Raw genomic sequence first — 18,760 nt, 5'->3', positions numbered from 1 at the left:
ACCATTACCCTTCTTTCCTTCTTGTTGGAGGAAGTCTTGAGGCGTGGAGTCAACTTGCTGGGTCCTTGCGGCTCCCTTGACTGCCTCCAGCGGCCTCGATGCGGAAAATCGCCTGCCCGCCGCGATCCACTCTCCGCAACAGCACGCGACTGCCTTGGACTGCAAACCTCTACGGAGGGAGCAAAAGAAGGGGGCAGGGGGAAGTTCTCATTCCCTGTGAAGGAGTTACTTTGCAAGACCCCTTGTTTGCCTATGGAGTGACTGTGGGACACACCTCTGTGGTGGTTTTACTCAGGTGGGCAGCTGAGCTCCATCACAACCGCTCACTCACTCCCACTCCTCAAAGGGAAAAGGGGGAGAAAATACGATGAAAAGGGCTCAAGGGTTGAGACAAGAACAGGGAGTTCACTCAACAGCTATTGTGAAGGGCAAAACAAACTCAGAGTATGGAAATTAGTAAAATCTATTGGCTGTTACTTACTAACAAGCCAGAGAAGTGAGAAACAAAGGAAAGAAACCAAAGCCAACTTCGTCCCACCCACCCTCTTCCACCTCCTCCCCCTGAGCGGCACGGGGGAATGGGGGCTGCGGTCAGTCTGAAGCCAGGGATAGAAGAATGGGGGCTTGCTTAATCATGTTCATGATTAATGATTAAAGGATTTATCTGTGAAAGCAACACACTTGACGCTCAGGACGTATGTCTTGACACTGAGCAAGGTGTTTTCCACTTTGAAATTCATCCAAATACTAGTCAAAAGACTGTGCTTATATATTGGTCAAGGCTGTGTGTGTTTAAGAACTGCTTGTGCTTTTGCAGGAGTAGATAAGGAGAATATTACTCTCCCTAGCAAAAATCATTCTAACTTTTGTATTTGTAACTTTGTTAGAATTGTCGGGTGTGATTTTTATATTTGGCACCAGTGGTATCCCACCAGTTGATCAAGTCTAACAATACAATATAAACAAGGTGCTGGTCATCACTGGTGAGACACAATCTTCGGGTGGTCACCAACGGCAAATGGCATTCTCAATACATTGTGTCACCCGATCATAGTCATATTGACCTTAGTTGGTATGAGTCTTGTATTGTATGTAATTATACTACTCTGGAACTGGAGAATGTTATACCGCATAGCCATGCTGACTTCTTTGTTGCACGTCCATGGTATGGCATTAAGTGATCAGTACCAAGTTGGGAATCTTTGCTGCGAGTAAAAGAATTTACTAATCTTCTAGAAAGGGGGGACTGAAGCCAGGGATAGAAGATCGGGGGCTTGCTTGATCGTATTAATGATTTCTAAATAAAACAATTGTAATTATTAAAGCCAGGAATGAAAGAAAGGGGGCTTGCTTAATCGCTTTAAAATAGATATTGCTGCGTGTCTTTGCTTACTGCTGTGCAAATTAATCGAAACAAGGAGTCTTGGGGCCCCTCACAGAAGATGTTTCCTGACAAAAATGGGGAACCTGTCTCAAAAACCAGCTGAGACCGACCTTGTGGTTTGGACAAGAGCCAAGGGGCAGCTGAGTCTGTACAAAGGCACGGGGTCAACTAGTGGTGATGAAGAGGAGTTATCGGACTTCATTCCCACGACCCCCCGACGACCACCACCAGAAGGCACTGCGCAGGCGCAGATGGGAGGAGTTTATGGAAATGACTTCTTGGAGCTAATTTTAATACAAAGCGGGGATAAGTTAGGCATACGCATAAGCGTATTGGGAAACTTCATGCATATGTAACTTTTTACTGCATATAACCAAAGCAAGTTGCCGCGTTAAGGTGCGCGTGCCTTTGGGGGCTATCCCGCATGTGACCGGCGCCAAGATAAACCACATACCTACTTTATAACTTATTTGTGTTGAGTTATAGTCTTCTTCCATGAACCAAGTCCCTGATGCTTTGTCTCCACCGCTCCTTCACGGTCACTCTCTGCCCCAGCTCCACGTGGGGTCCCTCCCATGAGATGCCATCCTTCCAGAACTGAGCAGGACTGCTGCCCACAGGCAGCAACTCTTCAAGAACTGCTCCCACATGGCTCCGTACCACGGGGTCCATCCCCCAGGAGCAAACTGCTCCAGCACGGGTCCCCCACGGGCGGCAGCTCCCCCCAGACCCCCTGCTCCTGCGTGGGCTCCTCTCCACGGGCTGCAGCTCCGGCCCGGGGCCTGCTCCTGCGGGGGCTCTCCATGGGCCGCAGCCTCCTCCAGGCCACATCCACCTGCTCCACCGGGGGCTCCTCCACGGGCTGCAGCGTGGAGATCTGCTCCGTGTGGGACCCATGGGCTGCAGGGGAACAGCGTGCTCCACCAGGGGCCTCTCCATAGGCCACAGGGGAACTTCAGCTCTGGCACCTGCAGCACCTCCTGCCCTCCTTCTGCACTGATCTTGGTGTCTGCACGTTAGCTTTCATAAAGACACATAATCCACAAAGTGATTATGTGAAGGTGCTTTTATTAGCCGCCGGAAGTTAAGGGCATGCCTGCCCAAATCTAACTTCGTCCGATTTGTTCACTCAGTTCTTTTTTATCTCCTAAAATATTACATATTCATTAAGTTTCACAACAGATCTATGCATATTCATTTCCTAGCTCCACCTAGACCCGCTTTGTATGCTAATTATCTTATCAGTCCTTCTGCGCTTGCGTATTACTCTCTGGTGGTCGTCCGGGTGGCCGTCGGGATGAAGTAAGTTGTATTCATCAGAGTAGAACTTTTTAACCTTTTCTTCTTACTCTCCCAGCTGCTGTTGTTCCACAGTTTTGTTTGTTTGTCTTCCCTTTCTTAAATATGCTTTCACAGATGCACAAACAGCAATTTTTGGCTCATCTCTGGCCAGCATCAGGTCCCTTTGGAGCCAACGGAATCTGGCCCTTATCTAACATGGGCATCTTCTGGACTCTTCTCACAGAGGCTACCCCTGCAGCGCCCTGCAGATAAAACCTTGCTATGTAAACCCAATACTCCTATAGGAAGAGATCTTCTGCCATTCCTCTGGCAAATTCGGGGAGGGCCCTCTGCACCCAGACGGTCTGGAGCACGGGGACACCTTCAGCCGCTGTCACCAACCCAGCGACAGCACTGTGGCAGCACAAGTGAAGAATGGCCCCGCAGGAGCTGGACGTCAGGGGGGACCTGTCCCTGGATGTGGGTACGGTGCTGCCCTGTGCCCGGGAGAGTGTGGGGGTGAGCTAGGACAGCTGCCAGATCAACCACAGCCATGCGGAAGTAATGCTGTGCCCCTGCCAGCGGCGGGAATTAGAGGGAACGGTCAAATGAGTAGGGGAGGGGAGAAGCAAAGCCCCGAAGGGAGAAGAAGACAAAGACCTGCACTACATGACATGGTTTATTAAATACCAAGGAGGGTGACAGAACTTGGAATTAAAGGCAGGCTGTTATCTGCACAGAACCGCCGCATTCATGCCGGCATGGCGGGGCCAATGACTGCTCTTGCTCACTGCCTGGAAACTGCCCGAATTACAGGGCAGAAGGCAAGTGCTCGCAGTCTACTGCCATCTTGGTAGAACTATGGCTTGTTTTCTGGACTGGGACTTCGTCTGCTCCACCTTCATCTGATCAGTAATAATGTTCAGCTGTGAAAATAGGGAAACGCACAATAAGAGGGGAATGCTTAAGGAAGGAACACGTTTTCACCTCCAACTACAAGCATTTCAGAAGTTAGTGAAGGAAATACCACAGGCTACACACAGAACATCTAAAGGGAACCTGCAAATGACTCTTGCTCATCAGTGACTCTTGCTACAAAAAGACTCTTGCTACAGGCTTGGGGGAGAGTGGCTCAAGAGCTGTGCAGAGGAAAAGGATCTGGGGGTGTTGGTCGATGCTCGCCTGAACGTGAGCCAGCAGTGTGCCCAGGTGTCCAAGAAGGCCAACGGCATCCTGGCTTGTATCAGGAAAAGTGTAGCCAGCAGCACCAGGGAGGTGATTTTTCCCCTGTACTCTGCTCTGGTGAGGCTGCACCTTGAGTACTGTGTTCAGCTTTGGGCTCCTCAGTGCAAGAAGGACATCAAGGCCCTGGAACGTGTCCAGAAAAGGGCTATAAAGCTGGAGAGACCTCAGGGGAGACCTTATTGCTGTCTACAACTACCTGAAAGGAAGGTGTGGGGAGCTGGGGGTCCACCTCTTCTCTCAGGTAACTAGTGACAGGATTGGAGGGAATGGCCTCAAGTTGCACCAGGGGAGGATAAGGTTATAAATGAGGAGACATTTCTTCTCAGAAAGAGCAGTCAGACATTGGAGCTGGTTGCCCAGGGAGGTGGTGGCGTCACCGTCCCTGGAGGTGTTCAAAGAAAGGTTGGACCTGGCGCTTAGGGACGTGGGTTAGTGAGTGATATTGGTAGTAGGGTGATGGTTGGACCAGTGATCTTGAAGGTCTCTTCCAGCCTTAATGATTCTATGATTCTATGATTCTGTACCAGTGCAGAGAACAACACTATATGGGCTGCCGCAGGGAATGTTAACTCCATCCCAGACAGACCCAGTACAACTGGGGCAGGTGCCAGCTCAACCATGGCCACAGGGAAGTAATGCAGTGCCCCTGCCAGCCAGGCACGTTCTCGATGCCTCCTGAGGAGCCCTGCCCCATCGCATGGCCCGAGATCCCCATCCACGCTGCGGAAGAACGTCAACTGAGGCACAAAGAGCTCTTAAGGCAGGAGCCAGAAAGTGCCGCAGTCACTGCTGGACTGTGGGGGGGTGTGGCCCTCCAACTTAAGAGGACACTTGTGACGCCCCTGGTGATGCCCATTGTGACACAATGTGCCACCATCGCTGAGACGCAGTGTATGTGCACCCCTGCCAGCAGGAGTGCTCAGTGCTGTTGCCTCTGCTGTGGGAGCAACAGCGCTGCCCTGGCTGGGAGCCTCGGTGCGTCCCTGCCCTGCCTGGGAGCACCAGGCCACAGCCGCTGCTCGGGGCTCGGCTCCCCTGCCCCTGCGCCTGTCCGTGTCGGACCCAAGCAGGGCCCGCAGGGCTCTGGTGGCCCCAGGTGGGCTTGTGCCCACATCCTTGCTGCAGCATGCAGAGGCTCCTGGGGCTCCTCCACCGGGGCCAGGAGCATCCGATGCCCAGCAGCACTTCCCTGTCCAGAGACAGCGATGCCCACCAGCTGCCAGAGGAGGGCCTGCACGGGCTGCACCGCGCGGCCGCCCGTGGCGACCTGGCCCGGCTGAGGCGGCACTGGTGGCTGAAGAAACGAGGCAAAAACCGTCGAGACCAGGCAAAGCGGTGAGGGGCTGGGGGGTGCGCTTAAAGGCTTGGGGTGGGATCGCTCTCCCGTGGCGTGCGAGCTTCAGCCTGGTGCCGCTGCGTACGCGGCTCTGGCACCAACCCTCCTTCTGCAGCAGGTGTCAGCAAGAGCTGAGGCGATGGAGGGCTGAGGCTGGGCGTTGTCCGGCCAGGCAGCCTCTCGCCCTGAAGTCAGTGGCACTGGACATAGTCGGGAGCACATGCTCCTACCAGCCCTTGGCAAAGCCTTCAGCCCCGTGCAGAGAGACGGCTGAAGCCCAGGGCAGAGTCAGGAGCACGGCAGCAAGGGCACCGCCTCCTCTGGAACCCTGGGTCAGAGCTTATGGGTGTGACCCGTTCAGTGACAAACTGGATCTGATTGATACAGCAGTGCGCGACGGGTTAAGAAGAAGGTTACTCAGAGGCATAGAGTGGTAACCAGGCTAGAGTAAGAGAAAGTGGGAACCACTAAGGAGGAGTTGTTAGGCTCGGACGGGCCTATAGAGGGCTACGCGTGATCAAAAGGAATGCACCAACCAGAAGTCTGTAACTATGTTTGCCAGCCACGTGCAGCGCGTGGAGGGGCTCAGAAAAACTATGTAAGATCTGGCATTGGGACAATAAAGGGTCTCCATTTCTCGACTATCTTGGAGCCCGTGTCGTCATTCCCTTCAAGAGCTGGTCACTGAGAGGGCTTTTCCCTCTCAGCTGGCAGAGGGGAACAATCCAGCTTTGCTTGGAATTGCTGGGGCGGCTCGAGCGCTGCTTGAAGGGTGTGCTGCCGACTGCCACTGCCCTGTCCTCTCCCTGTGGGGTTGTTTAGCAGCCGCTCGGGCATTAGCAGTTCTCTCCTGTCCTGTGGGTGATCAGCGTCAGGGCATTCACCGCCCTTCTGCCGCTCGAGTGATTGTGGAAAAACTTGGAGACTTACACTGACTTCGCACTCTTCATGGAGTTCCACAGCCTCCAAAGCTTACGTTCTGCTTGGCATTGGCAAGTGGAGACTTGTGGCCCTGCGCGTGTTCCACAGCCAGAAGTGATTTGGGGCATTGCCTGCCTGTGGAAAGCTAATTTATTTTGGTTTTAGGACACCGCTGCACCTTGCTTGTGCGAACGGCCATGCAGACGTTGTTCGATTCCTGGTGCAAGAGAAGTGCCTGCTGAACCTTTGTGACAACACTGGCAGATCGCCACTCATGATGGTATGTGGAACACGTTACTCTGCTCTAAGTGGGGCTTTATCAATTGTGCTTCCAATGACAAGTGTCTTGCCGCATTCTTCACACCGACCTGTAGAGAAACATGAAAGTTGTAATCGGCACGTAATAGGCATACACTAGCTCATCTCGGAAGACGCTCTTATCTTCCAGCACTGGGAAGCTGCTGTAGCTGTGACAGAGTGAAACACGGCACAAGTCCTTCCTTTTCTTTGTGTTGTTTGCAGGCAGTGGAGAGCCAGCATGAAGAATGCGTGGCGATTCTGCTAGAGCACCGTGCCGACCCAAACCTGGAAGGTTACAGAGGCAAGTCTGCCCTTCACCTGGCTGCCGCAGCTCCTAACACGTCTGTAGCAGAGATGTTAGTTGAGCATGGTGCACACCTTGAAGCAAAGGACTGTGTAAGTTTTGAATCTGGGCAGCACTGCTCTTTGGGAAAGGCACTTAATTCGTCTGGGTTGTTCTGACGGGGATTCTTTATCCTTTCAGGAGAGAAATACCCCGCTTCTTCTTGCCATCTCCAGCCATCATAAAGAGATGGTAAAGTTTCTTCTTCAAAAAGGAGCGAATGTGTGTGCTCGAAATTTCTTTGGAAGGTGAGGCATTGCTCCAAAGTGCATGTGGCTCTCCTTAGCATTGTCACTGGAATGAACAGGAGAAGGAGAGTCAGTGTTGTCCAAGAGACAATGGGCATCAAGTGAAACAAGAGGCCTTCCCACAGCTGCTTAGGAGAAACCCTCTCAGCATGAGGAAGGTTAATCAGGGGAGCAGGTGGCACCAGGGGTTTGAGCAGCCTCCATCCTATGAGGCTTTGAAGAGCAGAGTGGAAGAAGCCTTGAGCAACGTGCTCTGGCCTCGTGGCTGAGTCTGCTCTGGGGAGGCGGCTGGCCAGGAGCTGTCTGGAGGTGCCTTCCAGCCTCAGTCCTCCAGCACTCCCCTGTGTGTGGCTTTGCTTTCCCTGTGCTTGTAGGAATCGGGGAGGGAATTGTTTGGGGAGGAAACAGGGATTAGAATAACAACAACACAGAGCCTGCAAATGCTGCTATGTTTCATACCATCTTTTGGATGCTTTAGGACTGCTCTTATGCTTGCCGCTTCTGCTGGGGAAACGGATGTAATAGAGCTACTTCTTTCCTACGGTGCCAACATTGCTTGCGATACGGCTGTGGATTATGCTCTCCGGTCGGGACATTCTGAGTGAGTGTTTTGTACGTCACTGTTAGAGCGGCTGAGTTGTCAGAGTGTCCGTGCTGATTTGTCACCCTTTGTGATAGATGCACAAAGGCTTAACGATATCTTCAGACCTTTCTTGAAGCTGGGCTCGGTGATGTCTTCTCATAAATCACCTTCCCAAGTCAAGAGAGGATTTGGAAGTAGAGGAGAACTTCCACCCACAAGGCTTTCTTAGAAATCCCGCTTGTGTTGCTAAGCCCAGTTCCGCTCCACTGACCAGGAAAGAGGCACCTTTTCTTTCAGTGGGGATCTTACCAGTGTCCCTTTAGATAAACCCTCAAAGAGATCCCTGGTGGTGTAGCAGGTCCACCATCATGGGGAGACTGACACCGCACACAGACAGTTCTGAACTGGTTCCAAGTCAGCTGCTGTCCTAGGCAAGAGCAAGGATACTAGGCAAGGATGTTTTGGATCTGACTGCCTGTATGTTCTCTCTATCTGCGTGTAGCCTTTGCAAGAAACTGGTAGAACATGCACGCTGTGAAAAGACGGGAGAAGCTTCTGCTGGCGCTGCACAAGACACAGCAGTCCCCAGCAGATTCTGCTCTCCGAGGACTGAGCGCTTTGCACTGGCCACACTTGCTTTGGATGGAGAAGGTAGGATCCTGAAGTGTGGAAGAGCTGATGAGGACAACTAATGTGGCCTGATGTCAGACCGCTTCCCGTATTTGGGGGCAGGGCTTGACTGGCAGGGAAAAGCAGAGTGCCAGGAATGCTCACACTGTCTCGCTTCGTCCATCCCTTGTAGGTGCCCTGCCAGCTGTAGGAGCAGAGCAGGAGGAAGAGGCTGAATTGCCCTGGGATCGCAAGGTACTTTCTGTGAAGGACCCACTGGGCTCCCATTTGGCTCGCTTACTTTGGGGCAAGTTTACCTCTGGGCTCGCTTACCTCTGTTGCTGCCTCTGCCACTTGTTTGTGACTGGGGCCCTTGAACTACTTGTGCTCCAGCCCAGCTGTTCAGTTTGCGCTGGGCTGGTGAAACTGCTGGGAGAACTGGGTCTCGCTGCAGCTGGCCTTTCAGTTAGAGTTCCAGTCTAGGGAAAGCATGTTCTACATAATGAAGCAGCAAAGATTATTCCTGCTGCTTAAAATCTTCTGAGCTTCTCAAAGGGGCTGGCCGGGAGTGGACTGTTGCTTTTCACCATACTTCACCAGTGCTCCGGTAACCTTTATGTGGCAATTCTTAACGCCAACAACGAAGAGATACCAGAGAATAGCATTGAGGGCTTGCAGCTCTGCTTTCAGCGTGCGTTCCTTGGCCGCGAGCATGTTCTCAGAAGCAGCAGGGAGATTCCAGGCCATGCTTAAGCTCTGGCAGAACGAAGTCTGGCTTCTGCTTTACAACTGCTGAAATGCCATTGGAGGCAACAATAGTTCTGCAGATTCCATTCTCCACTGCCCGCCTTTTTGCGTAGGTAGAAAGCCCCTGCCCAGTCTCTCAGGCTATGTTCCAAGAAGAGAAAAAACGTTAAGCCTTCCCTCTGTTTTAAGAAACAGAAACCCTCACAAAGAGCTGCTGATAGTTGAGGCTAAGAAAGATGGAGAGAGGTCCCCAGCTGTGCCTGGTGGTGGTGCACTTCCAATCCTTTGTTTCAGTCAGAAGACTGACCTAGTTGTAGAACCTAATGAGTAAAAGCACAGCTCATATTCCCATGTTCTCACTGACTTTGTCATGCTCACGGAACACCATTTCTTTAGGATCAAGACAGACAGCTGCAGCTTGAGCTTCCTGGTGCTCCTGAAAGTCTGTCCGTGTCAGAAGCCCCACCTGAAGCTACTGAGAGCCAGCTCAGTGACACTGAGAAAGACGCAGAGTGCTTGCAAGAGGAATTGGAGATGGTTAAAGCTAAGGTATGGAAAGGCTGCACTATAGGGATAAATCCAAGGGTGGTTGTCCTTTCTCTTCCCTTCTTCCCCCTCTCTGCTGGTGACCAACACAACGGGCCCTTTGGGGAGCTTTTCACAAGCTGGAGGGACAAAGCAGTGCGTTAGGAGGCACCTTCCAGGGGGTAGGTTTGACCAGAGCAGTTTGCGCTTTCTCAAAACTTGGGTGTGCTCTGAGACACAGAGGGTGCGGCACCACTTGGGTGTGCTCTGACAACGGTTGTAAATTTTTTTTCATGTCTCTGTGTTGGGACCAGCATTGGCAGTGTCTGTGCCAGAGTCGCAGACAAAGCAGGCTGAGTTTTGTGCCAGCGTTCAGGAAATTCTGTAGAAAATCTACAGAGCTATAGGAGAGGGGTTAGTACAAAATGCAGTGAAGTAACATGCATGGGGGTTTGAGAGTGGAAGCAGTCAATTTCCCTCCCTAAAGACTAGGCTGACCACCATGGATTGATTCTTCCTTTGGTTTTGCAGGTGGAGGCATCGGAACAAGCGTGTATTGAGTCTGAGGTCTGGGTAAAATACCTGGAGACTGTACTGGAGGATAAGAAGAGAGAAGCAGCAGCTTCTTCCCAGAAAGTGCAAGGCTTTCTGGAGCCATTCTTTGGAACTGGAGCTCTCCAAAAGCTGGAAGAACGCATGCAAGGGTAGGCAGGGTAGTAAGACAGAGGGGCGAGACGCTGCTTTCTGGGACTGTGTGAACGCGAGGGAATTGCCTCGTCACATCACAGAAAGTTAATACAGGATTTGGAAAGAAGCCTTTGCTTTAGCTTATGTTCTTGCACACTGTTCTTTCCAACTGTGTGCTCTTGTGGAGTTCCCCAATAAGGCCTGTATTTCTCTTTCAGACTCAAAGCTGGAAGTGACAGATTGGAAGCCACAATCCAGCAACAAAGCAGACTGATTGAAGCCCTTCAGAGACACCAGCAAGCCTCTGCCTCAGTAAGTCAGTGATAAACTTCCCTCTTCCCTGTGAGCTCCTGCGCCTAGCTAAGTAGTTCTGTGGGGACAAAGTAAGATGAGATTTTTCTGCCAAGCTTAGGGGAGCCGAGTTCTTGACCAGCTGTGCTGACTGTAAGCTGCTCTGAAAATCCTGCCGGTCTGTTCCCCAGCTTTCTGGTTTTGAGAGTTTTCCCATGATACTACGGCAAGTCCTACAACACCAGGAAGTTCTTAGCACTAGAAAAAATAAGGGTTCACTGGAATGCACTGGTCTAGGTATTTTCTGCTTTAGACCAGTGGTGATATTGAAGATCTCAGGCTGCACTTGAGATATTCCTCCTGCGTGAGAGGTGGTAGTCAAGTTTGCACAATGCTGCACAGCCCCGACCTGACATGCCGCGCTGTCGCTAATAAAGCAGTTCCTCTTGGCGTAAAGGAGGGGCTTTCATCTGTGGCCTCTGTGAAGCAAATGATTCTTCTTGTCTGCCTGGGGAGGAGGGAGGTGAACATGAGCCCTGTACTCTACTGAGACTGGCAGGAGGGGAAGAGCGGCAGAGAGGTGTGAGGCAGGAAAGTTGCACGCAGCATGACTTTTCGCTTCTTTTTGTGCTTCTGTAGGCTCGTAATCACCCGGAGGACTTGGTAACTGCCTTTCAGTCAGCACAGACAACCGCAGACGGGCATCCACACCAGCAGGTATGGGAATGCTTTCTGTGAATGACTATTTTAGTCTTTGAATACCTGCTGGGCAGGTAGTGGGTGAAAAGACCAGGGGAGCCCTGGGAAACCCTCCTGCTTTTATGGCAGGGCACGTTCAAGGGAAGGGGAAGCCCTGCTACTCCTGCTTCCCCAGTACTGCTACCGAGTTCTGCCTAGGCTATCTGCACATACCACATGTAGATGCTGTCCCTGTGCTGGTTCTACCATGTATCGTTTCTGTTTTGAAAGCATCAGTGTCAGAGAACAGAAGAGAAGCTGGTCGAGTTGAAATGCCCAGTCGAAGTGCGCCTCGAGCAGGAAATGAAAAGCAACAGCGAACTGCGGAGAGAATGTCGCAGGTATGGCTTGTTAGCACTTTAAAGAGAGATCCCATAGAGTAGAAATCAAGCTTCATGGAGGCTGAATGTAAAAATAGGTGAGGGTAACTGTCTGTGAGCAAATTCAAGCCTCACGCTAGGTCTTACAAGGCTCTTCTGTACACGTGCCTATGGTTTTACAGAGCTGCCAAAAGAACTTCAAGTGCAGGTTGCCCTGCAATTCTCCTGGGAGGGCAGGAAGTCCCTTCTCCATTTATTCCTCCGTTCAGGTGCAAGGTGGACCCTCCAAGTGATCTGCGGCACTGGACTGCTGTTTTTTCTCAGTAACTCCTGGTCTGTCAAGCGTGTTAAAGAAGAAGCAAGGCTTCTCTATGCTGTTTATGTCTGAGAATGTGAAACAGGCTGGTAGTTCCTTCACCTCCTACCTCAATGTTTTCTTGACTAATTTGCTGCACAGGTTAAGGAGGCTTCTGAACGGAGCTCTGCAGAAACTAAGAGAATATGAGGCCAGAGAAAGAGAGCCCCAGTTCACTACTGCAAGAGACATGATGAGCAGCTGCTCTGAAGGGGCCAGTGAAGCTGATAAATTAACAGCAAAGGTGAGCTCTGGATTCTGCAGGATTTTGTGGTTTCTTTTTTTGTCTGTTAATGTCCATACCTCTGTTGTTCTTTTCTATGCTCCTTCTTGTATTGTGAGATGTCTGTTCTCTACTTGATGCTCCTTCTGTTGTCATACATAGCAGGTATTGCAGAAGGAGTCAAGTGCCCTTGTGGTGGCTCATTCTTAGTCCAAAGGCTCGTAGCATTCTCGTGGCTTCACTGCCATTAGAAGAGTTCTCTTAAATGACAGGGAATGGCATTGTGTTTAGGCAGTGTAAAATGAAGATTAAGTTTCCGGGTTTTTGTTTGTTTTTATTTTTTGTTTGTGTTTGTTTTGAGGGATTTTTGTTTGTTCGTTTTCTATCTATTTATAAAAGGCAGGAACGTCCCGAGTGTATTTTTAGAAGGTGTAGAAAAGGTGTATTTCTGGGGGAGAAGAGTAAGACAGCATCGCAGCTGGCCTTTGGGACTTAATGGGACATCTGCTATATCCTCCGTATCCTTGCAACCAAACATCAGCTTTGACCTAGAGAGAAAATGCCTTCCTCCAGCAGTTCTGTCAAAGTGGCCTCCTGAGGCACTGTTTCCAAAGCTTTCAGAGTAAGGGCAGGAAGAGTATTTGTTGCTCGTGCCTAGTCCGTTCTGCACTGCAGCGCTTCCCCCGACACACAATAGGCATTCTTTCTGGTGTCTGGGTAGAGGTGTGTTTGATGTCCCATGAGCAGAGGAGCATTTTGGGCAAGAGCGTCCCTAGCAAAAGAACCGAGGAAGGATGGAAACTTGGGGAATCCTGTCAGCAAAGATCTTAAAGCTGTTCTTCTCTTAAAAGACGAGCCTGCCTTTACTTTGCTTTTAATACCGAGTCAGAAGGTGACAAAGACCATCTTGACGCCCTACCCCTTTATGCATTGCTCTCCACAGCTCAATGAACTTTCGCAGCAGCTGGAGATGGAGTCTGGAAAACGCAGGCAGCTAGAAGCACAAAATTGCGACCTGCAAGAAGAGCTGTCTGCTCTGCGTGGGTCTCAGGAAAAACTGGAGAAGAGCAATGGCCAGCTGCAAGAAGAGGTGGCATGCATCAAAGCTCTTCTGAAGACTTACAAGGTGGGTCACAGGCAAAAGCAACAGCATGAGACAGAGATAAGAAAGAGCCTGACAAGGAACAAGTGCTCGGACCAGAAGTCGCAGGTGATGTTTGTATTTGGGGTCTTGCCCCTCATTCTTTCTGTGAGGCGCTGTTCTCCACAGGCACAGAAGTCCCTGTGAAATGTGTATGGAGCCTTTGGAAAAGGCTTACTTTCTCCTTCAGACTAAAATGAATGGTTGACCTGTGGGAGTTTCCGGCTTCTGCCTTCACTGCTGGTGGTAGTGAGGAGGCAAGTGGCCTCCCCTGAGTGAGGCTGGGCCCTTGAAACTGGGTATGTGTGACTGATGGGGGGATGGTTCTCTTCTTCTTTGTGGTGATGGAAATTTCATTATCTGCTTCAGACACGGGCAGCCTCTCCAGACATGCAAGAGCTGACAAGATCCCCTCCTTGTGCTTCTCTGAGAAAGAACCTAAAGCACAGAAGCAGAGGTGCTGACTCTGAAGAGGAGGATGGAGGGAGAAAGACACCACAAGAGCATACTTTTCCAGATGAGTCCATTCAGGCAAAACTGGAAAGGTACAAGCGCTACTATCTGGAGGAACAAAAGCTCAGAGAAGGTCTAGAAAATGACTTGCAAAGGTATGTCCAGACTGGGTTTTGGAGTGAAAGCAAGATGCTGCTTTTTCCTTGTACGTTCTCCTCCTAAAATCCCTCTTGTATACCTGACCAACATTACGTCAGTAAATATGCCTATAGTCACTCTCATAGTCACTCTCTGCCTGGGGCCTGCTCCTGCGGGGGCTCTCCATGGGCCGCAGCCTCCTCCAGGCCACATCCACCTGCTCCACCGGGGGCTCCTCCACAGGCTGCAGCATGGAGATCCTGGACTCTTCTCACAGAGGCCAACCCTGCAGCCCGTTACAGCCAAAACCTTGCCACGTACACCCAGTACAGCGATGTAAGGCAGAAAAGAGGAACTGCATGTCCTATTGTCATGACAACAAACTAAGAATGCTTAAAGAAGTAGGAGCCTTCTAGATAGTAGAATCTGATTCTGTGAAGTCTACGGCTTTGGCTGCCATTTCAGCAGCATGTCTGAGATTTGAGATTTCCTTAGGCAGGGGAGGATATCCCTGACTCTTTATGCAGGTGATGCATCTTCCAGAAGAAGCCACATAAATACACAGCATTGGCGGTACTTTTCCACAATGGATGCAAGCTCTCCAAAAACCTCAAATCAAATGATGTTTTTGTGTTTAGATGCCATTAATCCCTTCCACTCTCAGAAGTCGAATGTTGGTCAAAGACCTGGAGAGTAGCTTTGCCAAACTGTAACCAAATATAATTCTTGCATGCATCTGACTTTTTCAGAGCTCGTCAGCGTCTAGACGAAAACAACGCTAAGCTCCACCGGAAGCACCACTGAAGCCTGCGTGGCTCAGGTCAGCATTCATAAATGTTATTCTCAACCCCTCTTAAAGCATATCTGTGAGCAAGCTTACGCTTCTGAGCCTCAAGTTAGAATCCCTTTGTGGTTCCAAAACACACCTTCTTTATGCTAAAACAACTGCTAAGCATCAGAAGAGTACACAACTGTATGGGGGCGGGCTGAAGACCTCTGGTCATTGGGGGGTGTGCAAAATACAGAGTGCCCTTCTTCTTCTGCAAAGCCGTAAGGGAAAGAGTGAAGGGAAAGAAAGGGAGAATAGACAAAATAACCGTACAAATGGTAATAGGAGAACAGGCACCAGACAAAGACATGCCGCACTGAAGGCTGCGTTAGGGCCAGGTTGCAGCAGGAAGATGTTTGCCTTTTCAAAGGCAGATCCTTTTCAACGTTTTCAAGGTGAATGCGGAAGCTGTATTTTAGGAGTAGTGTTCCAAAGAATGCCCAGTTTGAATGCTTAGAGAGTAGGGACACTTGAGGATGAAGAGGGCTGCAGAGGACTAAGTCTAACACTGATGAGCAAGAGTCATTTGCAGGTTCCCTCACAACGTTCTGTGTGTAGCCTGTGGTATTTCCTTCACTAACTTCTGGAATACTGGTAATTGGAGGTGAAAAGGTGTTCCTGCCTTGTGCATTTTCTTCTTATTGTGTGTTTCCCTGTTTTCACAGCTGGATATCATTACTGATCAGATGAAGGTGGAGCAGACAAAGTCCCAGTCCAGAAAACAAGCCATAGTTCTACCAAGATGGAAGATGACTGCCAACACTTGCCTTCTGCCCCCTAATTTGGGCAGTTTCCAGGCCGTGAGCAAAAGCAGCCATTGCCCCCACCACGCTGGCAAGAACGCAGCGGTTCTGTGCAGATAACAGCCTGCCTTTAATTCCAAGTTCTGTCGCCCGCCTTGGCATTTAATAAACCATGTCATGTAGTGTGGGTCTTTGTCTGTTCCCTTCTCCCTTACGGACTTTGCTTCTCCTCTCCCATGCCCATGTGACTGTTCCCTCTGATTCCTTCTGCTCGTCTCTCTTACTGACCAGGAGCATCCTGTGAACATCAAATGTATTTTTTCCGTTGTGGGAAGCAGACCAACCCTCTTGCAGATGTGTCCTGTGAGTTACACAGTACCAAGGGAAACTCCTGGGTGAACTAGGGACAAGGGCTTGGGATGGAAAAAGGGAGAATACACAAAGACAGAGGTGTCATTTGCCTCTTGTGGCTGGAAATGGTTCCCTTGCAAAAGGGATAGCCCACGACAAGCGGGGGACCTCAACCACACTGTCCATGAGGCTGGCAGAGAGCTTTAATGCTGCGGCCAGATTTCTGAATGCAGGGGAAATGATTTGTAGGCTTCAAACCAGCATCCTCTGAGACCCGGGCTCCCCCATATAAAGAGATCTTCTGCCACTCATCTGGCAAATTCAGGGAGGGCTGAAGGCAGAGGAAAACACCACCTGCGCACCCACTCCATCCAGCAATTGCCCCAATCCCCTGAAGTCCCTTTTGATAGTCTCCAGGCTTCTCTCAGCAGTTTCATCACTGCCACCCTGAATTCTCACTAATGGGTAATAATCGGAGGGGGGCTAACGAGGTCAGGAAGTTTCCTGGTAATGTCCTTGACCCGAGCCCCAGGTAGGCTGCAGACTTCCCTACGGGTAGGGTCGAGCTGACATATGGGGCCCTCTGTTCCCTTCAGAAGGGAGTCGCCTACAACCATTACCCTTCTTTCCTTCTTGTTGGAGGAAGTCTTGAGGCGTGGAGTCAACTTGCTGGGTCCTTGCGGCTCCCTTGACTGCCTCCAGCGGCCTCGATGCGGAAAATCGCCTGCCCGCCGCGATCCACTCTCCGCAACAGCACGCGACTGCCTTGGACTGCAAACCTCTACGGAGGGAGCAAAAGAAGGGGGCAGGGGGAAGTTCTCATTCCCTGTGAAGGAGTTACTTTGCAAGACCCCTTGTTTGCCTATGGAGTGACTGTGGGACACACCTCTGTGGTGGTTTTACTCAGGTGGGCAGCTGAGCTCCATCACAACCGCTCACTCACTCCCACTCCTCAAAGGGAAAAGGGGGAGAAAATACGATGAAAAGGGCTCAAGGGTTGAGACAAGAACAGGGAGTTCACTCAACAGCTATTGTGAAGGGCAAAACAAACTCAGAGTATGGAAATTAGTAAAATCTATTGGCTGTTACTTACTAACAAGCCAGAGAAGTGAGAAACAAAGGAAAGAAACCAAAGCCAACTTCGTCCCACCCACCCTCTTCCACCTCCTCCCCCTGAGCGGCACGGGGGAATGGGGGCTGCGGTCAGTCTGAAGCCAGGGATAGAAGAATGGGGGCTTGCTTAATCATGTTCATGATTAATGATTAAAGGATTTATCTGTGAAAGCAACACACTTGACGCTCAGGACGTATGTCTTGACACTGAGCAAGGTGTTTTCCACTTTGAAATTCATCCAAATACTAGTCAAAAGACTGTGCTTATATATTGGTCAAGGCTGTGTGTGTTTAAGAACTGCTTGTGCTTTTGCAGGAGTAGATAAGGAGAATATTACTCTCCCTAGCAAAAATCATTCTAACTTTTGTATTTGTAACTTTGTTAGAATTGTCGGGTGTGATTTTTATATTTGGCACCAGTGGTATCCCACCAGTTGATCAAGTCTAACAATACAATATAAACAAGGTGCTGGTCATCACTGGTGAGACACAATCTTCGGGTGGTCACCAACGGCAAATGGCATTCTCAATACATTGTGTCACCCGATCATAGTCATATTGACCTTAGTTGGTATGAGTCTTGTATTGTATGTAATTATACTACTCTGGAACTGGAGAATGTTATACCGCATAGCCATGCTGACTTCTTTGTTGCACGTCCATGGTATGGCATTAAGTGATCAGTACCAAGTTGGGAATCTTTGCTGCGAGTAAAAGAATTTACTAATCTTCTAGAAAGGGGGGACTGAAGCCAGGGATAGAAGATCGGGGGCTTGCTTGATCGTATTAATGATTTCTAAATAAAACAATTGTAATTATTAAAGCCAGGAATGAAAGAAAGGGGGCTTGCTTAATCGCTTTAAAATAGATATTGCTGCGTGTCTTTGCTTACTGCTGTGCAAATTAATCGAAACAAGGAGTCTTGGGGCCCCTCACAGAAGATGTTTCCTGACAAAAATGGGGAACCTGTCTCAAAAACCAGCTGAGACCGACCTTGTGGTTTGGACAAGAGCCAAGGGGCAGCTGAGTCTGTACAAAGGCACGGGGTCAACTAGTGGTGATGAAGAGGAGTTATCGGACTTCATTCCCACGACCCCCCGACGACCACCACCAGAAGGCACTGCGCAGGCGCAGATGGGAGGAGTTTATGGAAATGACTTCTTGGAGCTAATTTTAATACAAAGCGGGGATAAGTTAGGCATACGCATAAGCGTATTGGGAAACTTCATGCATATGTAACTTTTTACTGCATATAACCAAAGCAAGTTGCCGCGTTAAGGTGCGCGTGCCTTTGGGGGCTATCCCGCATGTGACCGGCGCCAAGATAAACCACATACCTACTTTATAACTTATTTGTGTTGAGTTATAGTCTTCTTCCATGAACCAAGTCCCTGATGCTTTGTCTCCACCGCTCCTTCACGGTCACTCTCTGCCCCAGCTCCACGTGGGGTCCCTCCCATGAGATGCCATCCTTCCAGAACTGAGCAGGACTGCTGCCCACAGGCAGCAACTCTTCAAGAACTGCTCCCACATGGCTCCGTACCACGGGGTCCATCCCCCAGGAGCAAACTGCTCCAGCACGGGTCCCCCACGGGCGGCAGCTCCCCCCAGACCCCCTGCTCCTGCGTGGGCTCCTCTCCACGGGCTGCAGCTCCGGCCCGGGGCCTGCTCCTGCGGGGGCTCTCCATGGGCCGCAGCCTCCTCCAGGCCACATCCACCTGCTCCACCGGGGGCTCCTCCACGGGCTGCAGCGTGGAGATCTGCTCCGTGTGGGACCCATGGGCTGCAGGGGAACAGCGTGCTCCACCAGGGGCCTCTCCATAGGCCACAGGGGAACTTCAGCTCTGGCACCTGCA

At 50.6% G+C, this 18,760-nt stretch overlaps 1 protein-coding gene and 1 long non-coding RNA gene across 3 annotated transcripts; one reads left to right on the top strand and one right to left on the bottom strand.

The window, feature by feature from the left end:
• Positions 1 to 3,142: 3,142 nt before the first annotated feature.
• LOC136789912 (uncharacterized) lies at positions 3,143 to 17,147 on the bottom strand. 2 transcript variants are annotated; one of them, XR_010828965.1, is made up of 2 exons: positions 16,412 to 17,147; positions 3,143 to 3,591 (listed from the first exon to the last, which is right to left on the bottom strand). It is a non-coding gene; the product is annotated as an uncharacterized lncRNA (long non-coding RNA). The 2 variants fall into 2 exon arrangements; XR_010828967.1 differs by lacking the exon at positions 16,412 to 17,147 and adding an exon at positions 4,435 to 4,572.
• LOC136789872 (POTE ankyrin domain family member B-like) lies at positions 4,347 to 15,622 on the top strand. The gene is made up of 17 exons (XM_066991129.1): positions 4,347 to 5,245; positions 6,333 to 6,447; positions 6,690 to 6,863; positions 6,952 to 7,058; positions 7,537 to 7,659; positions 8,144 to 8,292; positions 8,444 to 8,505; positions 9,394 to 9,546; positions 10,054 to 10,226; positions 10,428 to 10,521; positions 11,140 to 11,217; positions 11,470 to 11,579; positions 12,016 to 12,157; positions 13,080 to 13,262; positions 13,647 to 13,885; positions 14,618 to 14,688; positions 15,363 to 15,622. The coding sequence occupies exons 1-16, from the start codon at positions 5,037 to 5,039 to the stop codon at positions 14,670 to 14,672; spliced, it is 2,166 nt and encodes a 721-aa protein (XP_066847230.1). The 5' UTR covers positions 4,347 to 5,036; the 3' UTR covers positions 14,673 to 14,688; positions 15,363 to 15,622.
• Positions 17,148 to 18,760: the final 1,613 nt, after the last annotated feature.

Source organism: Anser cygnoides, chromosome 1 (assembly GCF_040182565.1).
Source record: "Anser cygnoides isolate HZ-2024a breed goose chromosome 1, Taihu_goose_T2T_genome, whole genome shotgun sequence".
Lineage (NCBI taxonomy): Eukaryota > Metazoa > Chordata > Aves > Anseriformes > Anatidae > Anser > Anser cygnoides.
This window is presented reverse-complemented; position numbering and strand designations above follow the sequence as displayed.

Coding starts and splice junctions, on each gene's coding strand:
- LOC136789872 (XM_066991129.1), top strand. CDS start 5,037: ATGCAGAGGCTCCTGGGGCTCCTCCACCGGGGCCAGGAGCATCCGATG. Junction 6,448..6,689: donor GCAGATCGCCACTCATGATG/GTATGTGGAACA, acceptor TGTTGTTTGCAG/GCAGTGGAGAGCCAGCATGA. Junction 10,522..11,139: donor ACCAGCAAGCCTCTGCCTCA/GTAAGTCAGTGA, acceptor GTGCTTCTGTAG/GCTCGTAATCACCCGGAGGA.